Genomic DNA, 24,277 nt, shown 5'->3' on the forward strand with positions numbered 1-24,277 from the left:
ACAACATCATCCATTGCATTAATAGTATAATTTTAAACACAAATGTGTTCTTTCATAGAATAAAACGACATAATGAATAATCAAAATAAAAGACGAGTCTTGACTGCTCCGTCTTCACAAAACCTGGTTGTCGTACCTGTCTATTTATGACCTGAGAATACAAGTTATTTTGAAAGCGAGTATCAGCAATAAAGCTGGTGAATTCATAAGTATTTTAATGTCTTTGATTTGTAAAAACTGTAAGGAAAAGAGTTGTAAATGTTTGAAGAAAAGTTTGTATAAGTATGAAAACCCTAGGAAATCCTATATTTCCTACTAGTATAAAATGTAGTCTTCTATTAAGACTCGACTATTTTGAAGGTTTGAACCTCTACATAAGTGAAAGTTTTTCCCTTGTACAAGTATTATTATTCAAATCTAATCTACCTCATCGATTATGTAAATGTGACACAAAATAAAGGTAATAAGGAAAATAATATAATAACTGAAATCGTATTCTTTTGTACTAGGATATTCACGGCATGGTAACTCGCCGAACAGTACAACCGTAGACATCCGTCGATGTGCATTTTCCCTACTGTAGCTAACAGCCTTGTGTGTAGAATGGTCAGTCCCATATCGTATGTAATAGTATCTATGTAATAGTATCTATATAATAGTATCTATGTAATAGTATCTATGTAATCGTATCTATGTAATCGTATCTCTGTAATAGTATTTTTGTAATTGTATCTCTGCAATAGTAAGTAATAGTATTTCTGTAATCGTATCTCTGTAATTGTATCTCTTCATATAGTATGTAATGTATTAGTATTTCCGTAATTCTATTTCTTCGTATAGTATGTAATGTATTAGTATAGACTCATGAATGAACTGACTCTTGTGTGATTCATTATACTTGGAATAGTAAGTCGTATCTCCTAACTATACCTATTATAGTTACTAGTAATGTACATGTATAACTGAAAGCATGCCTTTGCTACCCAAAGGTACTAAATGGACTGATGTAACTTTTATGTCTATATATGTATACATGATATATAACTAATATTTAGACGACATTCAGACAAATAACCGATACCCTAAGGCCACATCCAAACAAGGAAAAGGAATTAAAGCGAGCTAGCAGTCCTAAGTCATTTAAACATTACTTATATAACTATACATATATAGGCATGCAATTGACAATATAAAAGTATAAAAGAAGTTTTGTAAAACCTTTGAAAGATTTAATAAATAAGAATTGATGACTTGATGTCCATTTATAAAATGATTTGAAAACAGTTTGTTTGATAAGAACAATTAAAAGTATAAGAAATCCTTTGTTTGAAACACATTTGTAACAGAGTTTGAAAGGAAAGATACAGTATGTAAGATAGTTTGATAAAGAGTTTAACATGTAAAAACATTTTGGTAAGTCATTTGGAAGTAGTATACTGAGTAAACAGCTAAAAATGTAGTAAATACATTTGTATGCTAGTTATTAATCACATGTGATTGATATAACAACTAGCATGATTCAACTTGTATCCCCCCCATAAAAGCATTTATAAACACTTAAAACATTTAAAAGGTTAATTAAGGGTTATGAACTCACCTGTAGTGAGTGGATCGTATGGAAGTGTCGGACAAGTGCTAGGTGTCAAGTGCAGACTTGAACACACACAAAGATCCTAATAACATATAAAGATATATGTATGTAAACAATTAGTGAATATAACACTAATTAGACAAGTATAAACACCCTAATGTGTGGAAAACACTTTGGTCTAAGTGTTAGGAGGCCATTGGGTTGCAACAAAGGAGTGCAAGGCATTGTTATTGAGTTTATGGCCCATGGACCATACTTAATGGAGTTTACGGCCCAGGGGAGTTTACTCCTGGCCGTAAACTCTCTAAAAGGTCTTATTTAGAGGCTTGAAGGTATAATATCTTAAGTGGTTAAGTGTTCCAAGGTTAAACAAGAGGCTAGGTGAGTTTAAGGTCCAAGAATTGACCTTAATTTTGTGTTTACGGCCTGGGAACCACTTCCCCCTGAGTTTATGATCGTAAACTCATGGTATGAAGTACCATTTTGATGTTTGAGGTCCCTAGTTTAATGGTGTATGGTTCTAGGCTAAGTTTTGGGCATAAGAAAGGAAGAGAGGGCACCATTGCACCCTTAAACGAAGTTTACGACCTTGGGAGATCCTTGGCCGTAAACTCTCATTCCACTCTTGATTCTTGATGTTTCTAAGGCCAAAACTATTGGGTTTTGAGCATTCTAACACTCCTATGGTGTACATGCAACCCTAAATACCTTGGATCTATGTTTTCTCTAATATACATGCAAATACTAATATTCCAAGGTATTACCCTGTCTAGCATACAATCATAGATACTTGGGTAATAATATAGATAGAATACATACCTCTTGTAGTGTAGCTTGACTCCATGGGGCTTGAGTGCCTAGTGCCTCAAATGTGACACCTCAAATGGCTCACACAACATCAAATGCTCTTAGAATAACTTAGAGAGAAATCCACACTTCATGAAATCGGCTAGCCCTTCTTTTACACACACTAGTGGCCGATTTTGGTGAATAATATGATGCTTATATAGTGTGTTACAATTAGGGTTACACCATGTAAACCCTAATTGTCATGACCTTTCATTTCCATGACCCATGGGTTATGTAACCTCCATGGAGCATCCATGGAGCATCATATGGGTTTAACCCAACTTGATTATCCATGGAGCTTTGGCCCACGATATAAGTTATGGATGATTTACACAATCAGCCCATATATTTAATTAGTCATCTTTTGATCACATAATTAATTCTTGATCAATACTAATTAAATATTATTATTAATATATTAGAACTTATAATATATTAATAACCATAAGTGTCTTATTTCACTCATTTAGTCTATCCAAGTGCACGATGCTATGCAACCCAAATGGACCATGTCGGGTCGAGTCAAGTACATACCAAATATAGTTATGGACTTAGACATTAATCCAACAGTCTTCCACTTGGATAAGTCTAAAACTATTATTGTGTATGACTTCAAAACCCAACTAGCAATCGTAGCTCTCAAAAGTCGCTGTCGAACTCTAACCTTGTAACTGAACTCTGACCTTGTTAATGACTTTTCCATTAGATAAGGGATCATATATTCCTCCATTCTAGATATCATATGGACTGAGACATGGATTAATAATCATTCTCTCTGTCCATTTGTTGTTTCCCGATTTTCGATTTATGACGACTGACTAATTGAACAAATCACATCAGTCCTGGCTTGGCCAAGCACTCACATGTGTCATCACTAAATCATCGAGGGGCCCACAGATATCGCTTTTATCCCGAAGGTAAAAGGAATGGATAAACTTCGACTCATATGGTTTGTTCTACTACTTGTTTAGTCATACACAAAGGCACATTTTATAACATCGAGTTACCAATGCGTTTTCGTGTAATCAATGTACAATCAACTCATAGTAACAACTCATATCTCTAGGTTTGAAGAATATAAGATATTATCGTCTCATGATCACTCATGATAAAATCCATGAAGTGATTCGAATGAGCGCGAGTTGAATCCAATACTCAGAACTTATGAGCACTCATGAGTGTTGTAGCACCACTTAGTCCATCAACTTGGACCTCTACAAGCCAACCCATGACAGTCTTGATTCATATCTACTTCCAACATATGACCGACTGTGGATGGTTTGAATAACTTAGTCATTCAGGAAGAATAACCTAGTTTATTCTGGAAGTCAAAACATGCAAAATGAAACACAAGAATAAATGAATCTAATATGGTATCAAAACTATGAATATAAATAAAAACTTTTTATTTATCACCATACTGATTACTCATTATTCATTGTTTCGGTTTTATTAACTTTATACTAGAATTTAAAAAACACTAGTTTTCCCATGCTCCAAGCATGTACACTATGTTTTCTAAACAATACCTTTGCAATACATCAAGTATGTACTCTATGTTTGTCTATGATCCTTACTTTGTGAAATAGATCGATTGAACGTACTTTCAATGATTCTCTTTTCACACTCCCAAATCCTTATTGAAAAATGTAAGAATTCCAAATTCCTAACATTTACCAAAATCTGTTTAGATTTTAAACTTATATGCACAGACCCTCTTGTAATGAATATGTACAAAGTCACAAAGACTTGTCAACAGTCATTATAGGTTATTCCAATGGAGATCAATTCCATGGATACGAAGTCTCAAATCACATTTCTTTGAATATCCTTCTTGCATTAAGTTTTCTAATCTTACACATATAACTTCCACCTATGGAGACAACTCCCTATTCCTATTTTGACTACTACTTCTGAACAAGAGTTGTCTCTTTTCCAGAATATATCAATATGGTCCTTCCAATATTAACAGTATACTTCCAACTGTCCTTGAGCAACCAATCTTTGGTAAAACCTTAGATTGTCCTCGACAATTGCTTAATCACTTTAGTCATATCCAATTCTAGACCTTTTTCCCCTTAATGCCCCAAGGCATTTGGAAAATATAGAAATGATAAATATTATAGCACATTCAATCGATCTTGTACCCAAAGCAAATGGGACACGATTCATGATGTCTCACATAAAGACATGATTCTAGACCAGTCTTTTGCTACAATAATTTTTTTTGCCATGTTTTCAAAATTTGACTATGAAGAGGGATGCCTTAATCATAACCGAATTTTGAGAACGCAATATATAGAATTTCCTTAAGTTGAACCAATCCAACATGAAATTCATATATATATATATATATATATATATATATATATATATATATATATATATATATATATATTCTTGACTAAAATGATTAAAATCTCAATCTAAGCCTTTTAGAATTGAAATGAAGTATAATTTCCTCTCCCTTAATTATAGCAAAACAACTTTTTCAACCCTTGCAACCTCACGAATTGAACTTTTGTTTTCTATAATTAACATTGCTAACTTGCAATACTTATCATAATTATCATGCTCCCACTAACATGATGATTATTAGCATAATACTTATGCTTCCCCTAGCTTTGACATATATTCAGAAATTAGTGGACCAAAGTTCAAATTTCTGATACTAGATTGCTTTGATAAGACTTTATAAAGATCATACACCTTATTGTAAATAGCTCATTGGTGTATCTAAACAATTTAAGACCTATGAAAAGGGATGCCGTAATCATAGTCTCAATTGGTTAGACCTTTGTTATTTCTCATAAGTCCATGTTAGTGTGCTCTACTAACGACTTTGAGAATGCAAAGATTACTATTGTCACACCCCAAAACTGAGAACGGCGGAAACGTTCTGGGGCGGAGGACGTCATGTAAAGTATCACAACACAGTAAAAGTAAACAAGCAAACACCATCATCCATTGCATTAAATATATAATTATAATACAAGAGTGTTATGTACAGATATAGACACCAAAAATAATGTAAGTCAAAATAAAGAGATGAGTCCTGAATGTGCTCCATCTTCTCAAAAGCTGGTCTCGGTACCTGACTACTGACGACCTGAGAATACAAGTTATTTTGAAAGAGTTTATCAGCATTAAGCTGGTGAGTTCATAAGTATTTTAGTGTCGGTGTTTGTTATCAAAACGTTTGAACATGTCTCAAGTGTAAGTTTGTAAAATGTATGTAAATGTTTGTTAGTGTTTGTAAAAGTTTGAATATCTCAGAAAAACCTATATTTTCTATTAAAGTAGCCTCTTACCAAGGCTTAACTGTTTTGTATGTTCGTTTGTTGTAAAAGTGTGTAATTTTCCAAGTATAACTATTATTAACAACATTTTAGTTTGTACATAAATGTTTAAGTGAAATAATCACTAAATGTATATAATGGGTAAATTAATGTAGTACTATAGTGTTGTATTATAGGAACTACTGTTGTACTAACTACCTTAAACCGGATTTATATTAAGGTATCATGTGATTTATTGTACCATACTATCGATTGAGTAACAACGACAAATGTAAGTCGTAAAAAGGTATGACGTTTGGCACCCGCAGACCTGCAGGTCCGGCTGTAGCTAGCAGCAAGGTGTAGGATAGTCAATCCAGTATAGATCTATACGCAAACTCACGCTCTCCCTCCAAGAGACTCTGGTTACAACTCGGGCTATGACATTTAAGGCATGCTCCGATATAGTGGATCACATTTATGTAAGTGTATGTATGTATATGTATTTGTATTGTTCCTGTTCTAGTATCGTTGTATATGTTCTCTTTCTAGTATAGTTGTATATGTTCTCTTTCTAGTATAGTTGTATGTGTACTCATGGTAATGTAATGTATATGTTCTCATAGTAATGTAATGTATATGTTCTCATAGTAATGTAATGTATATGTTTTCATAGTAATGTAATGTATATGTTTTCATAGCAATAAGTATTGACTCATGAATGAACTGACTCAACTGACTCATTGATCTTGCAATAGTATAAATGAAATCTTGTGTTACCCCGATGGTAACTTACTAATGATGTAACTGATACGCATGAATAAGGATGTACTTTTATGTCTATATATGCACATATGACATATAATTAATATTGAAACGACCCTCGGGCGGCTACCCGACATCCCACCAGACCACATCCAAATCGAGGAAAAGGAATTAGGGTGGATGGCCTTCCTAAGCCTTTTAAACATTTCTTATATATCTATGCATACATGGAAATGCAATTTATAAGAAGTATAATAAAGTTTAAATAAAAGTATTTGATAAGTAAAAGAGTTTGTAAAACATTGTGAAGTAAAGCAGTTTGATAAACAGTTTGAACAGTGATAAAATCATTGGTTTTCTAGTTATTAATCACATGTGATTGATGTAATAACTATAAGTATTTAGCTTGTATCCCCCCTATAAAATTATTTAAAACATTTAAAAGTATTTCAAAGGTTAATTAAAGGGGTATGAACTCACCTGTAGTGAGTGGTTCTGATGAAAATGTTGGATTTGGTGCTAGGTGTCAAGTGGTAACTTGAGAACACGCGCGAATCCTATTTAGCATATATTGGCACATATATGGATTTAATTAGTGTTATGAAAAACTAATTGATGATTTTGGGACCACCTTAGGGACTAGTAAAAACTTATAGTGAAGTGTTATAATCATATATGATTGTATGAGGGTTTATAAGGCTATACAAGAGGGTGTATGGCCAAAATACACACTATATGTGTGTGTGCAGCCACGTGTGCGGCCTAGTGTGCTGCCAGCACATGTGTGCGGCCCTGTGTGCGGCCATGTGTGCTGCCAGGTGGTGTGTGCTGCCATGTGTGCGGCCAGATGAAGATCTTGGTGTTCTTGGTACCTTTTATGAAGATCTTCAAGGAGAATGGATGATACTTGAGAGGATTTTCGTGTTCTATGCTTGAAGAAGTGAAGGAAGTGTTCAAGAATGATCTAAGGGTGGCATAAATAGGTAGAGTGTGCGGTTGGGAAGGTGTGAGGCCGCAAACAAGAGTGTGTGGCCGCACACTCAAGTGTATGGCCGCACACTCCATGTGTTGGAGTGTTTGGCCCGGTTTTGATTCCTACACTTCGAGTTATCCCTTTTTAACACTCCTACCTTGATTATATCACATTTAGAATGCTTCATTAGACTCTAAAGGGTATTATCATATAGTAAAATAAGTCTAATATTGGAAAGAATTGAAGAGTGCACGCGAGAAGTTTTTCGGGTTGTCACAACTATCTACTTAAAATCTACTTGGTGGAAGAGTTTCCTCACCATCATTTTCATGAATCGGAGAGAACCTTATGACCCTTAGATTTTATGGTGTATTTGTTCTTATCCACATGAATTTGTCAAAACCATAATCACAAGACAAGGTTAGTGACAAATCCAAACTCATATGGATTGAACTTGTGCAATCTAAACTTCTTGCCACCTGGCAGTACAAGGGCCTACCAGTGCTTCCAAGTAGTTATGCAAACAATTGAGAACATGTAGAACACAAATGTATAGCCAACTTAACTGGAATGGGCACAGAAATGTCAACAAGATAGGTTATAAACCTCTATTTGTGTGCTAGTGATGAAATACAGGTTTTATTCTTGATTAGTTCTTGAAACCATTTCAGGATCTTTTTGACTCCCACTGTCTTCTTGACCTATAAGACTTCCTTGTCAAATATTAAAGAGATAGTGTGGATTCTAATCAAGACAAACACTTAACACAATTGGCCTTAGTTTGTCTTTGTTTTATCCAAAACATCACAACTTACCAACTTCAAATGTACAAGAGTAGAAAACTTTTACTCTTACAAGTGTTTTAAACCTTCTTTAAGACATGCCACTCAAGTCACAATCTTAGAGTATAACTCTAAGATTTCTTTTTGGAGCCAAGTATGAATCCTCTTCTTGATTTAACCACTTCAACAATTCATAACTCCTCTTCTTATCTATCAGAAGGCACTTAGATGATGAATTGTGATAAGGTCTCAAAATCATTAAGATGATCATAAATCATGATACTAAGGTACTCTCCCATCTTTTCAGATTTGAGAAACTTTTATCTTCTGCCTAATTTGATTCTTATTATTCACTCTGCCATACATTTGGAATTTTTACAATGTCTCAGAGTTATACTTAAGCTTGTAAGTATACTCATATTTACTAAACCTTAGTAAATCATGATGAATAGTTTCATTCATCTTTTGTGGTGGACTTTGGCTAGTGCACAAGAATGTGTACTTGATCCCTTAGTCCTTCACTTGAGTCACATATACATCTGAACAAGAAACTAGTCTTAATTTTCCAAAAATGAAAAGACTCATTCATCATACTAAACAACTTGAATGATTCCAAGTTTCGGTCCAATTGAAACTTGGGTGGTGAGAATCATTCCTTATTTGATAATATAGATACCACCACAAATGAAAGAATCAAATTCATATTTCCAATATTGCTAGAAACATACAAACATCAAGTTTTCATGAATGCAATTGTAAGGGGATATAAAATAAAGAAAACTTTTATTTATTTTTTTCAAAATGCGGAAAAACCTTTTTCCTTACAATGCAACTTCAAATGAAAACTATGATATTTCAGGTTTCTAGCAATCTATCATAACTCCTAAGAAGTAGCTCAAGAATCTGATCTTCAAACCATGCGATAGAAATCCATCTATACGATCAGATTTAGCATACTCTTTTCTTTAAGTTTCCTACCCTTTGCTTGATCCTTTCATACATCAAAATGTATTAAGAATCTTCAAATGAAACTTAAGAGAGTTAGATAGTGGACTTACCTGAAACAGAGTCAAACTTTTGATTCTTGTTTCTTTCAGGTAGCTAGGGCAGCTTCGATTCCAATGCGCCTTTTTCTTCACAATGAAAACATATAGACTCTTTGGGAATGGTACAAAAGACTCTCCCAGACTTAGACTTTCTCTTTACCTTCTGGTCAACCGGGTTGACCAAGGCCGATCCCTTTCCATTGGGAAGAGAAAGCTTTTTTGGACTTCCAATGTTACCATTCTCCATGTCCATGGAAGTTTGAAAAATAGACCTTCCATCAATATTTGCTTGACTATTGCATCAAACCATTCTTAATTTAGCAGAAATAAGCAAATAAGAAAGATCCATTAGGGTCATGTCATGACCTGTCACATAGTAGTCTTTCTATATGAATCAGGAAGTGACTAAAAGACCCAGTCAATAGCCAACTTCCTTGGGACAATGACACCCAACATTCTCAACCTGACAATCTGTGACTTCAGTCCTAAGACATGAGTGCACACAAGACTTCCATTTTTATGTTTTATTGTGTGTAGGGATTGAGTGATCTTGAACTTTTCGAGTCTTTTAGCTTGTGGGATAGGGAGAATAATTGAAGGAGGTGGAGGAAGAGAAGTATGATTTCCATGAGACAACCTTGGGAAATCATCTTCATTAGAAAGCTTGATTTGGGAAGATCATTGTTGTCTTAACTAGACATCTCAATGTGAGAAATTCAAGTAAGTTGATTTAAGTCCTTAATATAACACCCAATATGAAATATTAAGGCTAGGACCCAACACAATATTTTATAACTTGGAAGAGGGATGCTGTAATCTAAGCTATAAGATATTTGAAGGTAGGTGGATGACTATTCACCAATTTCTACCAAGATAAATGAAATATTTAATTAGGTTTTAATTGGTTTTGAAACTCCTAGATCTTTTGAGATTCATTGAACTTTTCAATGGCATGTTTCAATCTCGAGTGTGCCCTTCAGGTTTTGTGACTGGGATGTCGAGGATCACAAAACAAGGTGTGAAGTAACCATGCAAATATACTTAGTACCCTTAATATTTACCCCTCAATCGATATGTCGGTTAACCACACATGCTCCAACGATAATATGATAAATATTAAGTTACCCTTTGCCTACCTTGTTAAGTCCAGGTTAGTGTGCCGGTTAACCACACACGCTCCACTAACGGCTTAAACAAAGTGCAAAGTGTAATTTCATGGATTAGCACCTTATTCACATTTTCCTAAGTAACTAAGATTGTGAATTTATAAGTGTTTAGTTACTTAGTATTTATCATTAATACTTTTAATGAAGGGAGAATTATAGTTCTTGTCCTACCTTTTTCGGCTAACGACCCTCCACCGATCAAGGAAGAGGTGGGTGAGAGTGGACACCCATTAAGTTGTCATTTTATAGGCAACAACCTTATACCCCCTTATAGACCGACTTCGTGAATGAGGCCTACTAATGGTAAGACAACTTGCTCTTATACATATATACATATTATTAACTTATAATATTATAATAGTATAAGGGTTGAATTTTAATTCTTTTAAATTCTAAGGGCTTAATTTGGAATTAAAGTATTCATAAAAGAAAATTTTTCAAATTCCAAAACTTGAGGGCAAGTTTTGTAACTTTCAAAACTTTTCAATTCCATAAATTATGTGTTTAAAGTAGTTTTAATTAAAAAACTCTTCAAGTTCCATAACTTAAGGACAAGTTATGGATGACTTTAAACTAATTAAGAAAGTGACTCTTCATAATTCATAACTTATGGAAGTTTTTCTTTTCCCATAACTTATGATTTAATGGCTTATTAAAATGAGTGACTTTTCATTTTATGTAACCATTGTGTTCTTTTAATGGATTTAATAACTTGTGACTTTTGGTTATCCATAACTTGAGGACAAGTTATGGACTCCATTAAAACACATAATGATCAAGAATTAAACTACCAAGAAGGTTACAAATAATTCCTATGATCCTCAAAACTCATAAGTTCAAGAACATGCATGTCAACAATTTCAAGAATCATAAAATTAACCATATAAAACTTGAAATTTTGATAACAAATCTGAAATTGGTTTACCATAATCATTATCACATCAAAAAATAGTTTTTATAAGTCCAAAATAGTTTAAGATAATGATTCTAGACCAATTCCAACACTAAAACTCGAAGATAAGCTGTCAGGCGGTCCAACTCGTCGAGTGCATGAACTAACTCGCCGAGTTGGATGAGTTTTGCCTTGGGCTCGTCGAGTCCATGAAGGAACTCGGCGAGTCCATGAAGGAACTCGGCGAGTCCACTGCCCAGACAACACAAAAACTTTGATTTTTCAGCAATTGCATCAAGTATACAGGAAAACAAGCCTAGGCTCTGATACCACTGTTGGGTAGGTGTGCAAACGAGCCAAGCTACTCGCGAGCTACTCGAGATCGGATCGTTAAAAACTCGACTCGAAACCGATTTTAAACAAGCCCGAGCCAAGCTCGAGCTTAATATTAAGTTTGTTTATTAAACGAGCTCGAGCTCAAGCCTATGTCACAAAGCTCGATTAAGCTCGCGAGCCTAAACGAGCCTTTATATAATATTATTTATTATTATTTATATATATTAAAATAAAAACATGTTAGGGGAATTATGAATTTCGGGTATTAGTAAATGAGCTTTTTAATGAGCTCGAGCCGAGCTTAAGCTTATTTAGGCACGCCCGATAAAAACGAGTCAAGCCTGAGCCTGAGCCGAGCTTGTATAACTCTTTACGAACTCGAGCCGAGATCGAGCTCGAGCCTCATATAACTTAAACGAGCCCGAGCCGAGCCTGGCCAGGCTCGGGCTCAACTCGGCTCGTTTGCACCCCTACTGTTGGGTTTTCAGCATTCTAACACTCCTATGGTGTACATGCAACCCTAAATACCTTGGATTTATGTTTTCTCTAATATACATGCAAATACTAATATTCCAAGGTATTACCCTATCTAGCATACAATCATAGATACTTGGGTAATAATATAGATAGAATACATACCTCTTGTAGTGTAGCTTGACTCCATGGGGCTTGAGTGCCTAGTGCCTCAAATGTGACACCTCAAATGGCTCACACAACATCAAATGCTCTTAGAATAACTTAGAGAGAAATCCACACTTCATGAAATCAACTAGCCCTTCTTTTACACACACTAGTGGCCGATTTTGGTGAATAATATGATGCTTATATAGTGTGTTACAACTAGGGTTACACCATGTAAACCCTAATTGTCATGACCTTTCATTTCCACGACCCATGGGTTATGTAACCTCCATGGAGCATCCTATGGGTTTAACCCAACTTGATTATCCATGGAGCTTTGACCTACTATATAAGTTATGGATGATTTACACAATCAACCCATATATTTAATTAGTCTTCTTTTGATCACATAATTAATTCTTGATCAATACTAATTAAATATTATTATTAATATATTAGAACTTATAATATATTAATAACCATAAGTGTCTTATTTCTCTCATTTAGTCTATCCAAGTGCACGATGCTATGCAACCCAAATGGACCATGCCGGGTCGGGTCAAATACATACCAAATATAGTGATGGACTTAGACATTAATCCAACATAAACATGTTAAACCTAATGTACAACAAGTTAGAACAAGAGTACTTACGATCTAGGAGCTTGAATGGTCGGTTTTGGCCAAGAACACTAGTGTGTGTTCTTGGTGAAACTTGAAGATCTACACAGATGGAATGATTTCACGGATGAAATCATGTAAGATCACTAGATCAAGTAATATATCAACTAGTTAGGGCAAGAAACTTACTAGTTTTGAAGATCGGGGATGAAGATCGGGATGATAGTTGAGAGGATTTGGAAGAGAATCAGCCAAGGAAAGGAAAGGAATGAACAAATGGCCTTCACTTGATCATATAAGGAGAGTTTACGGCCCACATGGAGTTTACGGTCGTAAACTCCATTGTGGTGGCCGTGAACTCATGGTCAAGGTGTTTCAGGCTTGTTCTTTGTACTATAGCTTCAGCAGATAAACTCCAACACTTATCCCTTAAGTGTACAAGGCTCAGAACACTCAAACATACTCCAAATTGTGCTAAATGACAGCAGGAATGAGTTTGACTTTCAATGAAGTGTTAGACTGAACAGGATAGAAAATTTCGGGTTGTCACATATAGCATAAATCATTTAGCACATAAAAGCAATTTAGACATCTCCCCTAAATAAGCTAGTACTCGTGTCTATTCAGGCATTCATCCTAAATATAGCAGACACTCATCTCACAATCGAAACTACTCAACACTAGTCTTATAACGACCGCATCGTCGATATATATATATATATATATATATATATATATATATATATATATATATATATGATTTATACGTCATTTTAATACGTAAATATGCTATTATAACTCATTCATACGAACTCCGTTTTTGACGTACTTTATATTCACGTGTAGCTATCGACGAGATCTACAATTTTCGTTTAGACTTTGTCGGCTAATTTTGACATTATTTTCGTCCATATTTTTATAAAATTAAATGATTTTGCTAAAATTATAACTCTCTCGTATGAACTTCGTTCTTGGCATTCTCTTTCACAAAACTCTTATTTTAAAGAGTATTACGATTTTCCTTTTGGTGGATTTAACTAAAAGTCAATCATTCTCTTTGTAGCTTTTTACGCCGTACATTCATTGTGCGCGATTGACTTTTATATCTTATAAAAATCATATATAATTCATACGGAGTCGGATTTCTACGAAATTTATATTTTCGGGACTGGAAAGACGTGTACAATATATATATATATATATATATATATATATATACACACACACACACACACGTGTGTGTTTGTGTTTTGACACATTTATTTTTACGATTTCGGACGATTCGACTGATTTTTTCTATTTAATTATATTATAATAATCATGAAACACATAATATTCATATAATTATTCTTAATTACGTCAATTATGTTACAATTGTTGATCCTAACTATTACTTTGGCTAAGATTATTTATCCTAGATAATCTTCTATAAAAAAATCATTTTAACGCTTATTATATCTTAATTGACTAGCCCGAATCTGCGAGTGTTACACAACTCAACTACTCCCAAGGCCCAAATGCTAAATGATATTCTAAAGCCCAATATGGCCTAATCTTCCAAATTAGGCCCAAAACCCATCATGGGCTTAAATCTAAAGGAACCCAAAAATACAAACACGAAGCCCAAAATAGAAGTCTAATGGACCAACAAGGCCCAAACTAAGAAAACCCACACAATGGCCCAAACTAAGAATACTAAGCCCAAACATGCGTCTGGTGAGTACACGGGGCGTACTCAGCTCTTACGCTAAGCGTACTCTGTCCAGGGTCAGTTCGCGCAACATACCAGTTGGGTACGCTCAACGTACTCCCCAGACCACCTTTTCACTCCAATAAGCACTTAATTGGTTGAGACCTCAAGCCAAACTCTCAGATTTGGTCCTAAGGGGAACTTATCAAGTAAAATTGGCAACTTTACACTCATGCATGGCTTAAAGGGACTCAAAAGCTCAAAAAGAGCTTAATAAAGGTCTTAATGCTTTCATGGACCAATATCTTCCATAAAGTTGACATTTTTATGAACATGGGGACTAAATGGAGCCAAGATATAACATCCATGGCTTCTTGAGTAGATCAAAAGCTCATGTTTAACTAAAAAATCTCCAAAAGTACACAAAATACACTATAAACTAGATCTAACACCAAAGACCATCAAGGTGAGAGCTTTGTACCTTAAAGTGCTTACAAATGAGTTGAAGATCCTGGATCTATAAGCTCAAGTTATCCCCTCAAGTGCCCCTCTTCTTGTTCTTCTTCACAAACCACTAACAAACACTCTTTCAAGCTCAAAACTCACCAAATCACTATAGGGTTTCGATTTAAGGGTAATAGGAGTTGGAGGTTGGTCTAAAATGTCTAAGAGATGATATAATGATGCTTAAATAGGGTGTAAACCCTAAAAATTAGGGTTTTCATCTGGCTGGAGTACGCCCCCGCGTACTCCTAGTACGCCTAGCTCCATAAAGTGCTTGCTATCCCTTCTGCCTACTACGCCCAACGTAATCCCTTAGCCTTTTAAACCACCAACTTCCGGAGACGATAACTTCTTCGTGCTAAGTCCGATTTCGATAATCCTTATATCTACAGAAAGGTAATAAGAAGCTCTACACTTATATCATCTCATAATTGCCTTAAAACTTCCTGAACTAAAATCTAAAATTCATAAAAAGCCCGCACTAACACTTTATCGATATACCCCTTGGCTCCAAAACACAATCCGAACTCCTGGATCATCTAGATTACGTTACCCATACCCAATGGGTCTAAATCTCTCTTTCCCAAAGGCCCTAAGCCTTGTGATAACCGATCTTTGGGTCACAGTCCCGAATTAGGAAACAATTTGGAACAAGGTGTTATAAAGCCCCAAAACTATATCTTTCTGGCTGAATGAGTCGGAAAGACAATTGTGTCCCAAACCTCGCATTTTTCTTTCTAGGACTATTATTTTCTTTTAAATATATTTTTTTAATTTATTTTTTATTGGATTATTACTTTTTTACTGTATTATTATATATTAATAACTGTTACTCTTAATATATAATATTTATGTATTAATAAATATTATTTTATTAGATTATTAATTTCTTTTAAATAATTTTTTTAATTTCATTTTTATGGATTAATTCTTTTTTATTGGATTATTATTTAATAGGTATTGTTTTATTGGATTATTAATTTTTTTTAGTTAATTTTTTTAATTCATTTTTATTGGATTAATCCTTTTTTTGGACAACACCACCATCATCCTAATTTATTTTAAAAAAATTCATTCATCTCACCACTATCGACATAAATCGGGTCAAGAACCACACATTGAGTTATTAAAAAAAACTAAAATGGCCAGAACAACATGGTAATATGGTCATTTTTTATCATTCAACACAGTCAGTCAGATGTACAATCAAACATTATAGTTTTTTCCCAGTTAAAAAACTTTCTTATACAATATTTTCTCAAACAACATTTTCCCGGACAACAACTATCAAACAAGACCTTAGTCTTAAACACCATGCATATACTGATATACATAAAATTTTTAAAAACCATGAGATAAATCACGTGAACTTTTTAAAATTTATATTCATAGATGTAAACCATAAGAACAAAAAATGTAATTTACTCTATGGTTCAATTGAAATTCTTTTGTTGCAATTATTACCCAAATACAATTGGATGCATGTGGGACCAATCATAATTCACTTCATATTTTAAAAGTTTTGTCACACGGCTAGTCGCTAGTGAGAAGAGCCACCATCTATTTTTAATTAATAGTGTTAATAACATTTTTTGTTATCAAACTGTTTGATAAAATATTTTTTATTAATTATATATTAATAATATTTTAATTTTTGTAAAAAATATTATTAATTTATGCATACAAGATTCGATAGAAAATAGATTATAGGGACATACACCAGCATCTCTTGTCCTCTCCTGCGCTCCAAAGGGTCCATCGCATCTCTCCTTTTGATCCAATAGACCATCACCCCAGCATGCCTCTATAAGTAAATCAATCACCTCTGATCGATTAATTTCAAGCCGAAAGTGCAGAATTTGCAGATTTTTGATCTTTCACGCTCGTTTCAGGTTTTTCTTATACACATCTCACTTGATTATCATGATTTCGTATGTCCTTTGTTTATTAGGTTAACTTCGTGATTATCGACCAGTTTTGATTGTGCTTAAAAGTTCGAAGTCCCACACTTCGTTTATTCCGTATTGTGACAAGTCAGATTCTTCGATTGCATTTCTTTTTCGAACTTTTAGTACTATGAAAATGACATGAAATCCGAATCGGTAGGCTACTTATCAACTGAAACATTGTTGTGAACAGTAGAAAATAGGAGAGGATTTTAGGGTTTTTGTCGAATATGCATGTACGAAAAAACAAGTATATATGATTATATGTTATCTAATTATATGCATACAATTGCGCAGACGAGTTACTCGATCCAATCATGGCTGCTATACAATGTGGCGTTGCATTTCAGGTAAGGCGCCAGCTATGAGCTCGATCATTTGTTGAATGCTTTCTGTTGCTCTTGTTATTTATGATTATAATGTGCACTTTTTTGTTGTGTAATCTTTAGGGCTCAGTCGCTGCATCTCTTAACAGTGATACCTCACTTCACAAATCAATTTTCAAGGTGCGATTGTTACACCAATCTTCTCTTATCCAGAGTTTTAATCACAATTTCTTCTTTCTCTTAAAAGTTCCCATTCTTTTGAAACTATGTTTCATCTTCTATGATTGCCTCTCCATCCTTGTACTGAATAATCGATTAGTTGATAAACTGTAAATAAATAAACCTTTTCTTTGATATCATGTTCATTACAGAGCAAGAAGATTAGCTATACTGATAAGCCATGGATGTCTTTTTCACCCATGGAGCTAAAAACAAAGAAAACACCATCAAGATATCAATCTGCAATTTGTATGTCAACTCCACAAGCAGTTGGAAGTGCTAAGGTTTCGGTTTCACCTTTGCATCTTGAAGATGCAAAAGAACCTCCCCTGAACACGTACAAGCCCAAGGAGCCGTATACAGCAACCATTGTCTCTGTTGAAAGAGTTGTTGGCCCAAAAGCTCCTGGAGAGACTTGTCATATTGTGATTGATCATGGTGGTAATGTTCCCTATTGGGAGGGACAAAGTTATGGTGTAATTCCTCCTGTAAGTCGAAATCTTTAATGAATTGTGATTGTGATCTTTCTTTTTGTTATATTAAGAGGCTTTTTGGGTATTGATTTTTGTGTTTGAACAGGGTGAGAACCCAAAGAAACCTGGGGCACCTCATAATGTGCGTCTTTATTCAATTGCATCAACAAGATATGGTGATTCATTTGATGGAAAGACAGCTAGTTTGTGTGTTCGAAGAGCTGTCTATTATGATCCTGAGACAGGAAAAGAAGATCCTTCAAAGAATGGTGTGTGTAGTAATTTCCTTTGTGATTCAAAGCCTGGAGACAAAGTTAAAATTACAGGTATGTCCTTCCTTAGTATCAATTTATAACTTCCTATCTGCACTCTTCAATCTATAATAGATAAACTAGTGAGGTAATATTTGGTATGATGGTATCACAAAAAGAATGGAATGGTTCATTCCATTAAAGTTGAAAGGAATGGAATGTGATTCTTTATATTTTGTTGATTATCATTCCACTGCCAGTGGTGTTCTTTTTCCTTCCATAATGGAATGGAAAGAAACGTTGTAATGAATCCAGTTTTATTTATGTAGTTGTTAATCACACAATTTTTTTTAATATTATTTTATAAGAATATCTAAAAATGTATTTTTTATTATACTCGTATTTGGGTTTTATGTGATTGTTAATCACACTATATTTTTTTAATATTATGTTATGATAATATCTAAAAGTGTATTTTTTTTGTTATAGTCGTATTTGGGTTTTAATCATTTACTGAACTTTTATTATGTTCTATTACTTCTATATTTGTAAATACAAATCTCATTAATTATGATTAAATAATGATAGAGTAGAGTTTTAAAACTGTACATTGTAGTTAGTATTTACATATAATATAAAAAATTTCATTAAATAATTCATCTCATTTCCAATGTTCAACCGAACATGATCTTAAAATTGTAATGATTCGTTTATTCAATTACTTACCTTAATCTATTATTTTGTACATACCAAATGCAAAAAATAGTTACATACTTCCATTACTTTGTTTTTTATTGCATCATACTTCCACTTTTTTTTCTAACATTATACTTTCAATTTTTTTTCTTGTTAAGGCATTACACATTCAAAATCTGCATAATTATAGTATTGTACCTTCAATTTTCTTTTTCTTGTTAGGATATTATTCTTTTGAAAAATATATCCAATTATAACAAGTAAACTGCTTTCCATTTGAAGGACATTGCTATAATTAAGTAGATTTTTCAAAGTACAATGCTATAATAGGAAGAAGTAAAAGTAAGATGCTACAATAAACAAATAAAACAAAGACAAAATTTCATAATTGGTCCCTGTGGTTTGCAAAATATCTCACTTTGAGGATTTTCAATGAAAACGTCATGCCACTGGTACCTGTGGTTTGCAAAAATACATGAAAGATCCTCCTGCCGTTAAATCTAACTTTTCAGCATTTAGATTTTAATGAAAAAGACTATTTTGCCCTTGTACCAAATGTGCAATATACTACAAAATTAAATTGAGTTTTTGTTTTTTGTTTTTTATTTTTCATTACTTAAATCAAAATAAATAAAAACAATAGAAGAATAATAAATAACTAAAATTATATAAAAAAATAGAAACAAAAAAGGTGAAATATAATAATAAATGCAAACATAAAGTTGTTAACGATATCAACTATAGAGCATCAAAGTGAAAAAAAAACATGAATCGTAACAACATAAAATAAAAAAAAATTAACGCTTCAATTCACAAATAAGAAAAATTAAAGAAAAAACGATTTCGACATGGTTTATCGAATTTAAATTTATTTACTTAAATCAATATAAATAAAAACATTAAAAAAACCATAAATAACTAAAATTATAAAATAAAAATAGAAAACAAAATGTCAAAAAAAAAAAAAAAAAGCTATCAAATTGTTGAAATTATATATATATATATATATATATATATATATATATATATATATATATATATATATATATAATAAAAATGTGATACAAATATAAATTGACAGGTCCAGCGGGAAAAATTATGCTTTTACCGGAAGAGAACCCAAACGCGACCCACATCATGATCGCGACGGGCACGGGGGTGGCCCCATACCGTGGCTACCTCCGAAGAATGTTCATGGAATCAATCCCTAAACCCAAATTCACGGGTCTGGCTTGGCTGTTCCTTGGGGTAGCTAATAAGGATGCTCTGCTTTATGATGAAGAGTTCCGGAAGTATCTAGAAGATAACCCTGGTAATTTCCGATACGATATAGCTCTTAGCCGAGAGGAAAAGAATAGAAATGGAGGGAAAATGTATGTTCAAGATAAAATTGAAGAATATAGCGATGAGGTGTTTAAGTTGTTGGATGAAGGGGCTCATATTTATTTTTGTGGGCTTAAAGGAATGATGCCTGGGATTCAAGACACTCTTAAGAGAGTTGCCGAAGGGAGAGGGGAGAAGTGGGAAGATAAGCTTTCCAAGTTGAAGAAGAATAAGCAGTGGCATGTGGAAGTTTATTAGGTTATGTTTGTTACAGGACAGGATAAGATAGAACATAACAATTGTTGTACTGTGAATCGGATTGGGATAATCTTTTATTTTAGCTTTTGTCTCATTTGAAAAGGTGTGAGAGACTGCGTATTGAAAATAGTCCTAGAAAGTTTACACAGTGTTGTGTTGTGTCTAGTCTTGTACCCTGTAGCGAATGGAATGGAGCCCTAAATATCTGTTTGAGATCTCTATTTAGACTTTTGGGAAGCCTCTTGTGAGGTAGGAAAACTTGAAGAATTTGAATTGGTTTGGTTGTAGTAACTCTATGAGGTTTGATATTTGTATCACTTGGAAACATTTGTGCTTTACTTATTGGGTATGGAAACATTTTCTATTTCAGGAGATTTTATTCGCGGGCATCTTGTCTTTTTCTATTGCGTTTTTCTTTTACTTTTATTTTTGTTTGCCTTAGGTCTTTTTTGGAAATAGTTTCTATTAGGGATGAGATCTAAAACCGGACCAGAACCGTTAGAACCGAAATATATAGAAGGGGTTTCGGTTTCGGGTTTAAAAATTGGCTTTATCCGGGTTCCTGATAATTCGGGTTTGGGTCCATTGGGTTCGGGCAAACCGGGTCTAAGAAGCGGAACGGGTGTTAGAAACCGAAATCACTTTTAGGGGCCAAAACCGGTTTTTGTGAAATGTTTAAAACATACATATCTCATTTGTTTCAAGTTAGATTGACATATGTTTTTTTTTTCAACGTGTAGTTTAGAGTTTTTACATGATTTTAAACTATAAATTTGTCATTTTTGGTTTTATATTCATTGACTTACGATCCTTTAAAGTCAAGTTATCAAAGCTGGAAGTTTTTTGGTTTTTTAAGTTTTTTTATATTCTGTGAAAGTTTTAAAATATGCATATCTAATTTGTTTGAAGTCGGATTAACATGCAGTTTTTTTCAACTTGTAGTTTAAAGGTCGTATATGATTTTAGACTATAATTTTGTCATTTTTGGTTTAATATTCAATGATTTACAGGCCTTCGAAGTCGGGATATCAAAGCTGAAAATTTTCAACTTTTCAACTATTTGTTTTTGTACTTTGATTTATGTGAAAACGTTAACAGATGCATATCTCATTTGTTTACAATTGGATTGACATGCAGTTTTTTCTATAGTGTAGTTTAGAGTTTGTATATGATTTTAGACTATAATTTTGTTAATTTTGGTTTTATATTCAATGACTTACAGTCTCCCGAAGTTGGAATATCATACGAAAATTTCAACACATTAAGTAATACGTAATTACCAAAAAATTCCGGTTTTTTCTGGTTTTCTGGTTCTAAACTCACTTTATCTGGTTCCAACCTATACACTTTGATGTTTCTGGATTTTTCGGTTTTAGACTCATTTTACCCAGTACCGTATCCAGAACCGATATCTACCGGTATGGTTTCCGGTTCCAGGTCCATCCGATCCGAGTTTTGATCCACTTTCATCCTTAGTTTCTATCATCTTACCTCCCCTCTTACCCATTCTTATGGGAATAAGTTGGTAGTCTACGTAAAAATCAAATGTTCATTTATATTTTACATCTTAGTTTTATTTTATATCTAATCGGTTAAATCATAATTTTTTTTTTCTTTTGAATAATCAAAATCCACTAAAACGTATACAATCTTTTAGTATCAATGTCATTTTCTCTAACTAAATAAGTTGTAATCATAATAAAACTGTTTTTTTTTAATAATATTTGCAAATTAATTGTTTATAAAGTTAAAAAAGTAAAATATATGCAAGTCTAACTTATTCCGACTTAACATTTATTGAAAAATATTCGTTTTTAACCTAGAACCCCACTAATCCATCTAATTGCCACATTTGATAATACGATTGATATATTTATATATATGTAATAAAACAACCGATAAATATCTTTGTTCATCTATACGATTAAAAATGCAAACCATTTATTTGTGTTAGAAAGTATAAATTCTCATCATACGGTGTATTTTTTAAGGCTAAGTTTTGACGTCCATGTTGACCAACTATTTATCTTTTTGTGTGCACCATTCCCATGGTGTGTGATGTCTTTGTGGAGTGGTGACAGATGTTGCCCTTGAGGCCTTAACATCCAACGATACCGTTTAATATATCAATTTTTTTTTTCCAAAATAAACTCTGTAACATACCAAACATCTACCATTTCTATTTCACACTTCATCCAACTTTCTCTCTTAAGCCCTACCAATTTCTCACAAATGGAACCAAACTAAACCACCCCACCATCAAATAAAAATTGTTTCACATCTTTAACAACACCAAGATTCGATAATTCCTTCATGCTAAATAACTCATCACCATCATTTTATCACTAAGTTATATGCATCTCGTCCATTCACCTCAACTTAGTTTTACCAACTTGTTCAATTCACCTAAATAATTTATCTAAAATGCAACATTTCCAAACCCCACCCCTATGCATTATTTCCAACTTGAATGTCCCTGATATACAACCTAAATAAGTTTATGAAACACAAACCGAACCACCACAAATTTAAGAGCTCTAAAAATACAAAGAAACAACATGAGAAATTAATGAAAAGGGGAAAGCGGAATTGTGTCGTGCAGAGTCAACATTTTCTTAGGATAATGTTGGATCATGTTGTTGATTTCGATATATCGAAATACATAAGCAACAAAAGCAATTTAGCATAACATTATGATTGAACCATAGATCATTGTTCAATAACAAATGCCAACTAACTATCTACAAGGGGGTTTATGAAGAATACATTTATGATGTCAAGAAGATGAATGATCTAAAGTAGAATCTCTCTAATATAATCACACCCCTTGACTATAAACAAGCAAGACCTTCAAGTCATTTTTCCTTTGGTGGTGAAGCAAAAACAAAACCAACACTAATAGAGGGTTTTTGTGCTATCAAATAGAGATATGAGAGGGAGAAGAGGTGGATAATGAATTTATTAGGGTTTTTCTTGCACGGAGACTCCTTTTGGTCTTGCCTCAACACGAATAGCCTTTCTTAGCTTTTAAAATTTGATCGGTAACATTAGCATTATACAAACCTTTTAGTTATTATTGCATAATTAGTCTTCTTAATTAATTTCTAGTTATTTCTTTGATGAATCAATAAATAAAAAATTAATTCCACATGATTAATTAGTAATTAACTTCTAGTTAATTTGTAGGGGTGAGCATGGGTTATTTTTGGGGCAAAACTGAACTGTTAATTTCGGTTTTTAGTTTTTAGAATCCATTGGGTTCAGTTTCTTGGTTTATTGGGTTTTCGGGTTCAACCCATAGGTTCATGGTTTTGGGGTTTAAACCCGTGAGTTTTGGGTTTAACCCATTTCCCAGCAAATGTAAACAAAATAAATTAGGTCCATTTTCTAATATTCCAACCATTTAGAACCAATCGAAAACAACACAAACCAATTTAATAATTCAAGGAAGTATTAAAACTACTAAGTTTATATGTTTACAACCAAAAAATGAACACACCATCAAATTAAAACAACAACATTCCATTACAATCAAACATGAAAACACCATAAAAATACCAATCTTCAATCTTTACTTACTAAGTTAGGTTCCATATTTTGTTTTTTTCTTTTAATTTTTTAAAGTACATATTAAATATAAAATAATTAGAATTATATATTATGGGTCGGTT

At 33.3% G+C, this 24,277-nt stretch overlaps 1 protein-coding gene across 1 annotated transcript; it reads left to right on the top strand.

Annotated features, from left to right (window-relative positions):
- The first annotated feature begins 16,816 nt into the window (after positions 1-16,816).
- RFNR2 (root FNR 2) lies at positions 16,817-20,980 on the top strand. The gene is made up of 6 exons (XM_079001203.1): positions 16,817-17,006; positions 17,358-17,410; positions 17,510-17,566; positions 17,758-18,093; positions 18,185-18,404; positions 20,107-20,980. The coding sequence occupies exons 2-6, from the start codon at positions 17,378-17,380 to the stop codon at positions 20,604-20,606; spliced, it is 1,146 nt and encodes a 381-aa protein (XP_078857329.1). The 5' UTR covers positions 16,817-17,006; positions 17,358-17,377; the 3' UTR covers positions 20,607-20,980.
- Positions 20,981-24,277: the final 3,297 nt, after the last annotated feature.

The sequence above is a fragment of the Lactuca serriola genome, chromosome 5, assembly GCF_051521515.1.
Source record: "Lactuca serriola cultivar US96UC23 chromosome 5, Lser_US96UC23_V15, whole genome shotgun sequence".
NCBI lineage: Eukaryota > Viridiplantae > Streptophyta > Magnoliopsida > Asterales > Asteraceae > Lactuca > Lactuca serriola.

Bases quoted from the DNA above. Each gene is read 5' to 3' on its own strand.
- RFNR2 (XM_079001203.1), top strand. From the start codon at position 17,378: ATGGCTGCTATACAATGTGGCGTTGCATTTCAG. The intron at 17,567-17,757 runs GTGCGATTGTTA...TGTTCATTACAG, and splicing joins TTCACAAATCAATTTTCAAG to AGCAAGAAGATTAGCTATAC. The intron at 18,094-18,184 runs GTAAGTCGAAAT...GTGTTTGAACAG, and splicing joins GTTATGGTGTAATTCCTCCT to GGTGAGAACCCAAAGAAACC.